The 14,354-nt window shown below is 41.1% G+C and overlaps 1 protein-coding gene across 1 annotated transcript in view; it reads left to right on the forward strand.

The window, feature by feature from the left end:
* Positions 1 to 1,637: 1,637 nt before the first annotated feature.
* The window catches only part of ZC3H6 (zinc finger CCCH-type containing 6), a 70,081-nt gene continuing 57,364 nt past the window's right edge, over positions 1,638 to 14,354 (forward strand). The window contains exon 1 of the mRNA XM_068973360.1: positions 1,638 to 1,718. Coding sequence (XP_068829461.1) covers positions 1,687 to 1,718 — 32 coding nt within the window. The 5' untranslated portion in view covers positions 1,638 to 1,686. The remainder of the gene's footprint in view (positions 1,719 to 14,354) is intronic.

Consider the following 14,354-nt stretch of genomic DNA (forward strand, 5'->3'; position numbering starts at 1 on the left):
GTCATTTCCATACATATTGGGCATATAGGTCAAAGTCCACAGTCCGGCCCAAGATGGAGTCCTGCTTTCAAGATGGAGTCCTGCTTTCAAGACGGAGCCTGTTCTGTCTGTTTCCTCCAACAGCACTACAAAGCACATTTAACCCAAAGGAAGTCAGATATCTGAGCGGACCAATCAATCCATCATGTTAGTAAAAAAACAAGGACACCCTTTCAAAACCAAGTAGCACACTAACTAGGCCAAAATGTGGTCATTAAAAAATTCCTTTTCTAAAGACGGGGTCTCCCCTGATAGCTTAGTTGGTAAAGAATCTGCCTACAATTCAGAAGACCCCAGTTGGATTTATGGGTCGTGAAAATTCCCTGGAGAAGGGAAAGGCTGCGCACTCCAGTATTCTGGCTTAAAGAATTTCATGAACTGTCCGTTCAGAAGTGTAAAGAAATATGATAGCTGTTTTATTTATAAACTATTTGTGTTTTCCATATAAAATAGTAATGGTTTTGATTCTTTTAACAAGTGTTCTGTCATTATTAACTAATAACCGGAGAGGTAAATTTAGGATTAAGTGTCAGAAAAAGCTACGTGCCAAACTATTTTTCTCAAAAAATGATTATTTTATGTTTTTTTAAATTCCGTCTTTCCTTTTGATTCTGCATATTAGACGTTGTTGTGTTTGGGTAGTGGTCAGTCGCGCAGTCGTGTCAGACTCTTCCCACCAGCCTCCTCTGCCCATGGGGTTCTCTAGGCAAGAACACTGGAGTGGCTGCCATGCCCTTCTCTAGGGGATCTTCCCGACCCAGGAATCGTTGTTGCTGTACATGAAGAGATATTCATTACAACCTTGAAGGAGAAAGTACATTTTCCCATTACTTAAGCAACGAAGGTTTTTGTTTTTCTTTTTCTAATGACGACTGGGCAGCCGCGTGCGGATAATGGCTTTATGGGGCCCGTTCGGTAGGGCACGTCTGTAACTCCCCATCTCCTGGAGGCGAAGTCTCGCAGAGAAAACCGCGAGTCGCCGCGGACCGGCCCGGGAGCCGCGGAAGGACAGCGGATCCCTCGGGACGCCTCCCCTATGCTGACTACTCCAGGCGCCGCCCGGCCCCGCCATAAGAGACTGCCTCCTCCGCCACTTCGCAAGGGAAGCGGGAGAGTTCGCTCTCGAAGGTGATTGACGGACGGCGTCCTCCAATGGCCGGCGCGCTCGGCCCCGGCGGGCTGGGCAAGGGCCGCGGCACGCGGAGGAATCTCTCCTGCCCTTTAGTCCCGGGCTAGGTGTTGCGGCAGGCGCCATTTTATCGAGCCGCCTGTCTCGGGTGCCGCCATGTTGGTGAGGAGAAATCACCGTTACGGCCACTGTCCAAATCCCCGCGTCGCTGCGCGCCGCCCGCCCGCTCCCAAGCCTCAGCCACCGGCGGCGAATAGAGACTAAAGCGGCAGCGCCGGCAGCGCGGGGCCGTGGCCCAGTGTTTGCAGTTAGAGCCCCACCTCTCTGGCGTGGTTGTTAATAGACTGGAAAGTCTGTGTCTGTGTCGCTCACTAGTAACCGTGAGTTTTTACCACTTCGTCACCTCCCGGCGGCGGCCGGGAACAGGTACCCGCAGGCGGCGCAGGGATTCTCCCCGCGCCCCGCCGCCGCCGGCCTCGCAGACCTGCCCTCCAGCCCCGCCCCGTTCTTGACCAAACATGACAGACTCTGAACATGCAGGGCATGACAGGTCGGGAACCCTTCTTGTCTGTCTTTCTGTCGGCGGAGAGGAGGGGTCTGGGGAGGCGGGAGCGGGCCGGGGCCGCGCGCCTCCTGCATGACTTAGACGTCTCTGTGTGGCTCCATCCGTTCCCGTGACGTGCGCCCGGACGGAAAGCCCGGGCCCGCGGCCGCGGGGAGGCCGGCCCGGCCGCGCCCGCCTTCCCGCGCGGGGGCCTTCCCGGCCGGCCCCGCCCCCCGGTCGCACGTGCGAGCCCCCCGCCCTCGGGCGGGCTCGGCGGCGGCGCCGGGCGGCTGCTGCGCGCGGCTCGGGGCTGCGGTCCAGCCTGCGCTCGGAGGAGGCGGCACCCGGTGCGGGGTCCGGCCTCCCTGCGCAACGAGGACCCGCCAAGAATTGTCAGTAACTGGTGATTTCTTTTGACTTCGACCCTAGCTCCTGAAAATAAACATGTGTGTTTCTTTTGGGGGGGGGGGGGGGGTCTCTTTTTAGGAAAAATTTTAAGCAATCCCAAAAGCCGTGTATCTGTTACAGGCTTACCTCTCCCAATTGGAAATGGCAAGTTTCAGATGTTGACTACAAAATAGTTAAGATTTTGCAAACCTGCTCAGTGTAGCACAATTTTCTCCTACTGTGCGAACTCCATGGATCGTCCAGTCTAGCCCGATTTTCTAAATACTATGTATCATTTAAACATTTATCTGAGATTTTTTTTTTTTTTTTTTGTTTTTACTATGACTTAAGAGGCCCATTCTTGGTTCCAAGGAACGGTTTCGGGGTGTTTACATATTTTAAATAGTGCACTTAACTTTTGGTTAGGTTTTTAATTTCTGTTGCTATCCAACTTAATAAAAAAGAAAGGGTGTGCTTTCATTCATTAAAACTGCTGGAACAAAATCCATTGCATCTGATTCTTGTTTAGAATATTTAAAAGATCCAGAACCTGGCAAATTACTCCTTTGCAAATGAATTAAAAGCATACATTGTACTCTAGGCTGTATACAGATTGCTGAAATTTTATCTGTGGAGTAATGTGACCTGCTTTTGGTAAAGTATACCAAACACTTTTAAATCTAAAAGCAGAAATCACAAACATTCCTGAAATTTGAAATATCAAAACATCTGACAACCTTGAGAGAAATAAAAATGTTATTTTAACAGTTTTATTACTGTAATAACCAATGTAGGTCACCAGAAAGCAAGTAAACATGTAATTTTTAGAAAGTCAGAATACTCTTAGAAAAATTATGGGCAGGTAAGCTTGCACTTGACACAATTTTCGTAATTATTTTCCATTATCCTGTTGGTAAAATGAGAAAATTCTTGGAAGGGGTTAATTAATACTTTGAGAAGTTTCGCACTCTGAGGATCTGTGGACAAACCAATGATGGGAGTTTTGCTACTGCAGCCTAAAATTCATTCTTTTGTGTGGAAGAAGGAACTCTCTGTTAGTTCACAGAGCAACTTCAGTATGTAGAATTATGTGTTGTACATAAGGAAGAAGCCATGTTGCCAAATTTACAGATCTTGATTTAATTTGCTAGAAAGGACCAAATAATTTGTTTTAAAATACGAATAAAAAAATGACTGAATCAGAAGTTAAAAATCAAATTTTAAACAGTTCTTTGTAAGATATATATAACCAGATTAGTAGTAGGAACTAAAGATTAAGCAGTAATGTCTTTTTTTAAAAATTGTTTTATATTAGGATTAAGAAAATTATTTTCTGGTGATTTCTGAAGCAGTAAGATGAGCTCAGTTTTAATTTATCCATTTGTTAAATGACAGTATTTTTCTGAGACAAGAATATAGATTTTTCTTTTTCTCACCTGTTTTGGTCAACCTGTGTGAAAAATAACTATCTAAAAACAAAGTGAACTAGGAGTTGGGAGAAATGGCTTTAACTCCCAACTTTGCTATCTTTAGCTTTATGAACTTGAGCAAGCTTAGTTTCTTAATATGCAGAGGGGTTAGAGGTTCTCAGCCTTCTCTGGGGAGCTTTTTAAAAAGTATTGAAGTCATTTCCATTGGTCTGAACTTCAAGATTTCTTAAAGCTCCTCAGGTAGGTCTGAAAGTGAAAAGTGAAGTCGCTCAGTCGTGTCCAGGTCTTTGCCACCCCATGGACTGTAGCCTACCAGGCTCCTCCGTCCATGGAATTTTCCAGGCAAGAGTGCTGGAGTGGGTTACCATTTCCTTCTCCAAAGGATCTTCCCGACCCAGGGATGGAACCCTGGTCTCCCACGTTGCAGGCAGACTCTTTACCATCTGAGCCACCAGGGAAGCCCTTAGGTAGGTCTGCTGCTGCTGCGAAGTTGCTTCAGTCGTGTCCGACTCTGTGCGACCCCATAGACTGCAGCCCACCAGGCTCCCCCATCCCTGGGATTCTCCAGGCAAGAACACTGGAGTGGGTTGCCACTTCCTTCTCCAGTGCAAGAAAGTGAAAAGTGAAAGTGAAGTCGCTCAGTCGGTCTAGTATGTACCAAGTTGAAAACCAGTCTAGGAGATCAATATTAAGCTTAGCTACCCATCAGAATCACTTTGAGGAATAAAGATTTTTGTCCTGCCCGGAGCAACTGAATCAGATTCTCTAGGGAAGGATTGTGGTAATCTGTAGTTTTTATAAGCTCCCTTGCTAGTACTTAAGAAATTTGTGGGAAAAAATGGACTAATCTATGGAATTCCCAAATATTCTCTGTTTCCATCTTATAGTTACTTTATACTGTAGTAAAAATTTCCGTGAATTAGGTGGAAAAGATATATGACTTCTGGAATTTGGAGCTTGGCATTTGTCTCAAGGATGTTCTTTTTCTGATATTTTGAAAATTAAGGTATATTGTGTGAGTGCAGGAAAAAAGTTAAATCTGTGATTTTTATTTTCAGTTGCTATAATTATGCAAATTAAAATATTACTATGATAGTTTACATGAGATTCTACATGTAAGTGGAAATTCACAGAATGCACAATTATTTTCTTTTAAAAAATTGTTTTATATGGTGAACATTTTGCATAAAATTTGTTTGCCCAAAGAGTTAACTTATTAAAGAATACCCATTTGTACTTTCCTTTAAATAGTTTCATTCTTGGAGTGAAAACTTTGTATTTTTATAAAGTGTTATGAATATAAAAATACCTATAAATAAACTTGTGGCTCTGTAGACTGTTAGTAGAGGACTTCCGCTTAGAATTAAATCATAGAGGTGGGGAAGGAGTTGGGCAAGACAAAGGGAGATAAAGTTTTTGTCTCTCTTTGCATTCAGGTCTTCCCTTTCATCCAGTTCTTTTAAGCACAACTCCAGGTGCCTATCTTTATATTTCAGCTGAATGTTGACCTAATAAAAACAACTCAGAAATAACTCTTAAAGGCTTGATACTGTGAGTCCCTGCTGGACACATCTGTAGTAGAGAAGGAAAGATAAAATGTACACCCAAGTAACTGTTACATAATTTTTGGAAATACGCTAAAGGTAAAAAGTTTTACAGGCCCTACACTGAGAAAAAAAAGATAATTTTAACATGAATTGTATGAAAACTTGTGAGTCTCAGAGTCTTTAGTTGATAGGAGGTACGAGTAATACTTTCCTTTGTGCTCCTGCTGGGTTGTGTCTGTCTCTGCAACCCCATGAACTGTAGGCTGCCAGGCTCCTCTCTCCATGGGTTCTCCAGGCAAGAAGACTGGAGTGGGTTGCCATTTCCTACTCCAGGGGATCTTCCTGACTCAGGGATCCAACTTGTGTCTCCTGCATTGCAGGCAGATTTCTTCACTGCTGAGCCACCAGGGATTCCCAGTACCTTTCTTTGGAAGGAGGGTATTCTTTGCCCATTAGGAACAACCTTCCCACCTTCCCATTCTCTCCCTGCTTTCCTTCCTTCCTCATGTAAACCCAGAATAGCAAAACTACAGCTAGTCAGAACTGTACTAGTTTATATTACCTGTTCCTATCCCTCCCTCACATAGTGATTGAAACCTGACACCAGAGAGTGTGAAGGGATGAGGATGGAGATGGTTACACTTTTCTTTTGTAAGTGGGTTTTCCTTTGATTCTCACATTAATCCCATGAGGTAATACAGTACTGCAATGCTCAGTGATTTGTCTGAGGTACCACAGATAGAGCCCTGGTGAGAATTCAGGACTACAAACTCCTACCAACAGTGTTAAACTCTTCATTAAGTTAAGCATGGGGAATTAATCCAATAAATTCTAGCCTTTAGTTCTTGAATTGTTTGGGATTGTAATGTGGTATGTTTAAGCCAACCCTGTATTCTGAATAAAACCTTGGTTCTGATCCTAGTTTTTCCTCTAGCTTGGTTGATGCTCTTTTCTTTTTCCATGATTATTTTTTCTTGTTTGTGAAATAAGGTGGTTGAACTGAATTACTTCCAAACTCTCTTCTACTTTAAGAAGTCAGTAATTTTAATTAAAAAAAATTGCAGATGCCTTTTCTTACATTGGAATTCACTTTGATGCCCTACACATCATCTGGTTTGCAAATATGTTTACTGGAGTAAGTGTCTCCCCTCACTAGGCAATTAATTACTTTATATATTCCTCCAGTTTTATTGAGTGTGATTGACATACAACACTATAAGGTTAAGCAGTACAGCATAATGATTTGATTGTATATACATGATGAAATTATTATGGTGGTAAGTTCAGTGACTATCCATCATATAAGTACAAAATTAAAGAAATAGAAAACAATATTCTTTTCCTTCTGATGAGAACTGTTAGAGTTTACTCTTAACTTTCATATATGACATACAGCAGTGTTAATTACATTTATCTTATTGTACATTACATCCCTGTGCATGTTCGTGGATGCTCAGTCATTCAGTCCTATCTGACTCTATGGGGTTTCCCAGGCAGAAATACTGTAGTGAGTTGCCATTTCCTACATAACAGCCTTAGTACTTATTTATCTTATACCTGCCTTCATCCAATTCCTCCTCCCTCTTCTGTGTATTTTTAATTGTGGTAAAAATACAACATAAAACTTACCGTCTTAACCATTTTTAAGTGTACTGTTCAGTAGTGTTAAGTATATTCACATTGTGGTGCAGCCAATCTCCAGAACTCTTCATCTTGCAAAACTGAAACACTATTATTATTTTGGATTCCTGAATCTACTAATTTACTATCAAAACTGTCAAAGTGAGTTTTTCTTTAGCAAAGGTAGAGCACTCAAGGTATACATCATGTTCAGGTTTGATGTTGGAAAGCACTTTGACTTTTATGAAGACGTTTTTCTTCTAGCCCCTCATGAATTGTTTAATTCACTTTTAAATTTTGTTCATTAAATTTTCATTGAAAAGACTTCTATGCCAAATACAGTGTTAAGCATTGGTGGGAAAAAATCTGAATATAATATCACTGATCCTGCTCTCTAGGATCTTATGATCTAGTAGGAGAAACAGATTGATAAATATGTAATTTTTAACACCAGAATGGAGGTAGAGACTGCGTGCGGTGGTGGCATAAATGGGGCTTCAGGGAGGTATGAAATAGCTGGGTCTGGAGGATGAGTAAAAGTTTGGCTAAGTGGAGGCAGAAATATAAGAGAAGCCTGAAGAAATGAAATGGCAAGATAGGGTTGGGTGTGATAAAAGTGTTAGTATGTGAAATGTGTACAACATACTTTGGGGAATGAGGAAAAGGATGCAACTAATTAGGAGTCAGATGAAGGATGTAAAGATGTCATCAAAGCTTTGTAAGCAGGAAAATGATCAGATGATAAACGATACCTGGGAGATAGAAGAAAGTATGGAAGGGGAGAGCAGTAGAAGAAGTTAGGTAGCTTTCACTCATTAAATACTAGGTACCCTGTATTTAATATGTATTATTCTGGACAGCAGCAGTAAAGAAAAAATTCTTTACCTAGTGGAGCTTACATTTTCTTTGGAGACAGAGAAAGACACAACATTAAAAACAAATGTGTTAGATAAGCAGAAAGGGAGGTGGTGCATCCTTTGCATTTAGGAAGGATATTTCTATTTTAAATAGAGTATTTAGGGAAGCACTTAATGAAAAAGAAGCGTTTGAGCAAACCCCTCAAATGAAAGCAATCCAAGTGTAGTACATCTGGGGGAAGAACACTCCAGATAAAGAGGACAGAGATTGGAGCCAGAAATGAGCTTCATGTAATTAAGGAAAAATCAAGGGAGCAGTGTGGCTAGAGAAATTTTGAACAAGGGTTGTGCATGCGTGCTGAATTGGTCGCGTCCAGCTCTTTGCAACCCCTTGGACTGTAGCCCACCAGGCTCCTCTGTCCATGGGATTCTCTAGGCAAGAATATTGGAGTGAGTTGCCATGCCCTCCTCCAGGGGATCTTCCTGACCCAAGGATCGAACCTGGGTCTCCTGCCTTGCAGGCAGATTCTTTACCACTGAGCCACCAGGGAAGCCCTTGAGCATGGGCAATAAGAGACAAAGCCAGATGGGCCAAAAGGGCAGTTGTGTGGGGCCTTGTAAGCCATTGTAAGAAACTTAGACATCCCTATAAATAGTTTGGGGACCACTAGAGGATTTGAGGAGCCTGGTGGGCTGCAGTCCATGGGGTTGCGAAGAGTCGGACATGACCGAGAGACTTCACTTTCACTTTTCACTTTCATACGTTGGAGAAGGAAATGGCAACCTACTCCAGTGTTCTTGCCTGGAGAATCCCAGGGACGGGGGAGCCTGGTGGGCTGCCGTCTATGGGGTCACACAGAGTCGGACACGACTGAAGCGACTTAGCAGCAGCAGCAGCAGAGGATTTGAGCAGAGAGGGGCAGGGTAATAGTGTGGTAAAAAAGTGGTTGAAAAAAAAAAAGAGAAGGTGCTGCAGTGACGCCAGGGAGGTGAAAATGGTTGGATTTTGGTATGGTTTGGAGGTAGAACCAACAGGATATGCTGATGGATGGATGTGTAGCAGGAAAGAAGATAGAAGGCAAAGCTACTGTGAAAATGTGGAAATTCAGGAATTGGGCAATGAAGATCTGATCAAAATAATTGGCAATGAGAAAGCAGACAAAAGGCAACATTCATGAGATTATTTCTTAGAATTGACAGAACTGGAAATAAATTCCATTAGGCTTGACTCTTGTTCTCCACCCTGCATAGTCCTATCACTCATACTCGGCACACGAGATGTGCTTTCCTCATTTGGGAAGCGGCCTGGCCACTTAAGAGGTTTGAGTTTGCAACCTCTTGTTATGCAGTGAAATGTTCACCAGAAAAGACTGGCAATCTAACTACCACAAAACTTAAGAGGTGGGTGCCTTTGAATTTGCCAGGTCAGTCCTTCAGTCTGGGGCTGCCAGAGTATTCTTTTGTGCATAGATGGCCCTGGAGGTGTATAACACTGTGGCCCAGCTTTAGGTTTTCAGATTCAGAAATTGATCAGTCTCAGAGCAGATTAGACATGGGGATGTTAATTCATGCTCAAAAGTATTAACAGTGGCTAGCATTTATTTGGTGCTTACTGTGTGACAGATTCTGTTCTGTGTGCTTTTCATGAATTTAATCTTCACAACAACCTTGGGGAGTAGTGTTTCCTCTTTTTACAAATGAGGAAACAGATAACAAGAGATTGGTAAATATCCAAAATAAGCAGAGTAAATCACTGGGAGCTCAAATAATCTGATTCCAGAGCCTGCACTTTTTGTGGTTGAGTAGACATCTTCATCACAAGAAAATATGTATATATATAAAAGAACACCAGTTAGCTATTAGATAAAAGGAGTCCCAAGTTAATCACTAAAATTATAAAACTACTTAAAAATAACAATCTGTTTATGAAATTGTTACAAAAATAAAAAGCAAGATTTAGGACTGATGATACTCAATATTATACGTATGTTGCTGTTCATAATGAACATTCATTTGGACCGTATAGACAGAACAGATACTAATGTCTTCATTTTATGATTTAGGAAACAGATTTAGAGGATACAGAACTTGGCCATGGTGACTGAGCAGCTGCATGAGAAGCACAACCTGTGTCTCATAGCTTTCAGTTCACGACTCTTTGTGTTGCCTCCATTTTCTTGTAAAGATAGGAAATCTGATATCAGATGCTGGGTTGGGTTTGGGACAACTAAAAGGGTTTTTGTTTTGAAGTATTACTTGATCATGGATAATTTTCATCTGGGTTCATTATAAATTCATCTTACATGACTAAGGGTTTTTCTATGTTTTAAAAATGAATTAAAGAATACTGTTTTTTCACATTATTTTTAAAGAGATTATGAAATGAGTTAAATGAACTAACAAATCTACACATTTTTAACTATAGAAAACATAAGTTTCAAACTGTTACGGGAATTCATTGAAGATTCAGGAATTAATTGAAGATTCGTAAGAGGTCAGAAGAACCAATACCTCTTTGCTTGGATACTGGCAGCTGACAGTAAAATGTTAGATTGCTGGTGCTTGTGTCTGGGATTAAGTTCTTTATAACCTCTGTGGCCTATAAAGGATGTTGTGTGTTGATTTCTGTACTCTGGGAGTACTTGGGAGTCTGTTTTAAAATTGTTTTGTGCAAGCAAATGAAAAAGAAGTAAAATAATGCATGTAAGTTAGAAACACCTACATATTTGACAGTATAAATGCACATACACACATTTTTTTTTTTTCTGTTGCTAAATGTCCAAGTGTGAAAACCAGTATTTGACTAAAGCTAGGGCTGAAGCCATAGATTAAACTTTTGGAATATGTGGATAAATCTGAAATATTGTCCCTCAAATTATTATAATCTGTTATTAGAAATTTTGGTGATCTCTCTTAAAATAGGACATGAGAGTACAGTAACAATCATTTTCAGCACTGCCTGTTGTTAGGTTGCTCCTGTGACTGGTATTGTAATGCACACGATAGTGAATAGAGGATCATTTTCAACTGAGATTAGTGGAATACAATATAGTTGAGGGAACTTTTTTTTCCTCTAACATTTTCTTTTATATATATATATATTTAACCATCTGAGGCAAACATGATTGATTATGCTGAATATAACGAGTTTTTTCTCCTCATGAAATTCAGTTCAGTTCAGTTCAGTTGCTCAGTCGTGTCCGACTCTTTGTGACCCCACAAATCATAGCATGCCGGGCCTCCGTGTCCATCACCAGCTCCCGGAGTTCACTCAAATTCATGTCCATCGAGTCGGTGATGCCATCCAGCCATCTCATCCTCTGTCATCCCCTTCTCCTCCCGCCTTCAATTTTTCCCAGCATCAGGGTCTTTTCACATGAGTCACTTCTTCACATCAGGTGGCCAAAATATTGGAGTTTCAGATTCAGCATCAGTCCTTCCAAAGAATATTCAGGACTGATTTCCTTTAGGATGGACTGCTTGGATCTCCTTGCAGTTCAAGGGACTCTTGAGTCTTCTCCAACATCACAGTTTAAAAACATCAATTCTTTGGGATTCAGCTTTCTTTTTCCAACTCTTGCATTCATACATGACTACTGGAAAAACCATAGCTTTGACTAGATGGACCTTTGTTGGCAAAGTAATGCCTTTGCTTTTTAATAAGCTGTATAGGTTGGTCATAACTTTTCTTCCAAGGAGCAAGCGTCTTTTAATTTCATGGCTGCAGTCACCATCTGCAGTGATTTTGGAGCCCCAAAAGGTAAAGTCTGTCACTGTTACCATTGTTTTCCCATCTGTTTGCCACAAAGTGATGGGACCAGATGCCATGATCTTAGTTTTCTGAATATTGAGTTTTAAGCCAACTTTTTTTTTTTTACTCTCCTCTTTCACTTTCATCAAGAGGCTCTTGTAGTTCTTCTTTGCTTTCTGCCATCAGGGTGGTGTCATCTGCATATTTGAGGTTATTGATATTTCTCCCAGCCATCTTGATTCCAGCTTGTGCTTCATCCAGCCCAGCGTTTCTCATGATGTACTCTGCATATAAGTTAAATAAGCAGGGTGACAATATACAGCCTTGATGTACTCCTTTCCCAATTTGGAACCAGTCTGTTCCATGTCCAGTTCTAACTGTTGCTTCTTGACCTGCATGCAGATTTCTCAGAAGGTGGGTCATGTGGTCTGGTATTCCCATCTCTTTAAGTATTTTCCACAGTTTGTTGTGATCCACACAGTCAAAGGCTTTGGTGTAGTCAATAAAGCAGAACTAGATGTTTTTCTGGAACTCTAGCTTTTTTGATGATCTAACGGATGTTGGCAATTTGATCTCTGGTTTCTTTGCCTTTTCTAAATCCAGCTTGAACATTTGGAAGTTCACGGTTCACGTACTGTTGAAGCCTGGCTTGTAGAATTTTGAGCATTACTTTGCTAGCGTATGAGATGAGAGCAATTGTGCGGTAGTTTGAGCATTCTTTGGCATTGCCTTTCTTTGGGATTGGAATGAAAACTGACCTTTTCCAGTCCTGTGGCCACTGCTGAGTTTTCCAAATTTGCTGGCATATTGAGTGCAGCACTTTCACAGCATTATCTTTTGGATTTGAAAAAGCTCAGCTGGAATTCCATCACCTCCACTAGCTTTGTTCGTTGTGATGCTTCCTAAGGCCCACTTGACTTCACACTCCAGGATGTCTGGCTCTAGGTGAGTGATCACAGCATCGTGATTATCTGGATCATGAAGATCTTTTTTTGTATAATTCTTGTGTGTATTCTTGCTGCCTCTTCTTAATATCTTCTGTTAGGTCTGTACAATTTGTGTCCTTTATTGTGCCCATCTTTCCATGAAAATTTTCCTTGGTATTTGATTTTCTTGGAGAGATCTCTAGTCTTTCCCATTCTATTGTTTTCTTCTATTTCTTTGCATTGATCACTGAGGAAGGCTTTCCTCATTGAGCACTGGAAAAGGTCTATACAGTCAGCAAAAACAAGACTGGGAGTGGACTGTGCCTCAGATTATGAACTCCTTATTGCCAAATTCAGACTTAAATTGAAGAAAGTAGGGAAAACCACTATACCATTCAGGTATGACCTAAATCAAATCCCTTATGACTATGCAGTAGAAGTGACAAATAGATTCAAGGGATTAGATCTGATAGACAGAGTGCCTGAAGAACTATGGATTGAGGTTCCTGACACTGTACAGGAGGCAGTGATCAAGACCATGCCCAAGAAAAAGAAATGCAAAAAGGCAAAATGGTTGTCTGAGGAGGCCTTACAAACAGCTATGAAAAGAAGAGAAGCTAAAAGCAAAGGAGAAAAAGAAAGATATACCCATCTGAATGCAGAGTCCCAAAGAATAGCAAGGAGAGATAAGAAACAATACTTCAGGCAAAGCCTAATTTTGGATCTAAGTAAAGTCTGATCCCACCACACTCACCAAATCCCAGAGCCCTGGTACCTCATACTGTAGTTAATCTGGTTATCAATCAATTTGGGATATTGGACAATTACATACCAGTTACCCTTTTTGGATATTGTTGGATCATAGGCAATTTTACCTAGCTTGTCTTACAGATTCATCCAAAAAGATTTCTTCATTTTTTTTGTTTTGACATGATGCTGAGAAAATTGTTTTCTGGCTTTCAGATTCTAAGGGTATTTTATTTGCTGAGATTTGTTTCTGTTGAATCTCTAGCTTCTCTGATCTACATCAGAAAAAGGATAAACTGAAAGGGAATGAAAATAAGTGAATTTTAGCTTAGTGAAGTAGCCAAGATAGGAAATGAAATATAAAAAGAAATTTTAGGGAGAGGCCTAGTGGTTAGGATTCTCGGCATTCTAGGTCAGGAACCCAGGCCCGTGGCCTGGGTTCAATCCCTGGTTGGGGAACTGAGTTACTGGAAGTTGTGAGACGGGGCTAAACAAAAAAAAAGGGGAATTTAAAAAGTGCAGTCTCAAAAAGAAATACGGCAAGCTAATTCAGTTTTAATGATAGTCTCTGCTCATGGCATAAAGGATGTTTGAGGAATGGTGTGTTTTTCTCTCAGGATGTTAGATGTACAAGTTTAAGAATGGGTTAAAAATTTTAATTTCATAAGTTAATACACTGCAGTACCTCTTCTAGCGGCCATTGGATGTGAGCAGGGAATTAAGGATTAACAAAGATTTTATAGGAAACCAAATTTGTGAATTTTTTTGAAGGAACCTTTTTTTTTTTTTTTTTAATGAAACCCTTAAAAAATACATGGCATGCCTTCCTATCTTACTCGATAGACTGTTACTGATTTAACCTTTTTTTGACTGCTTAGCATGAACACATATTGTTCATTATCTCTTTGAATACTAGGTATTCTACTCCATCTTGTATCTTGTTGAATTCAGGAGACTTTGGAAATATGGAAGCTTTCACACAGACTGTTGTTGCTACCTGTTGCTTAATGATAGGATAAGTATAGAAATACCCTCAGGAACAGACTTCAAACCTGGTCTATCTTAGATGCCTTTTCCCTTTTACTTGTTTTGGATAGTGTTTCATTGTTATTCTCTGAAGGAAAATAAAAGAAATTTCCCTTAAGAATCCATGCTCCAGGGATTTATAACCCTTCCCAATTTGTGTGGAAGTACCTGTAGTCTTGTTGTAGCCACGCGTTCCGGGAGACAAACTCACTCAGAAGGACAATGCAGATGTGGAGTGCAGTCTGTTATGCCAGCGCGCCCAAGGCAGAGTCTCCTCTTAGCCAAGGACCCCGACCAGTTTTTGTGAAAACCTTATATACCCTAAGTGTACATACCCAAACCCACCTCCCC

This window comes from Capricornis sumatraensis, chromosome 1 (genome assembly GCF_032405125.1).
Source record: "Capricornis sumatraensis isolate serow.1 chromosome 1, serow.2, whole genome shotgun sequence".
NCBI lineage: Eukaryota > Metazoa > Chordata > Mammalia > Artiodactyla > Bovidae > Capricornis > Capricornis sumatraensis.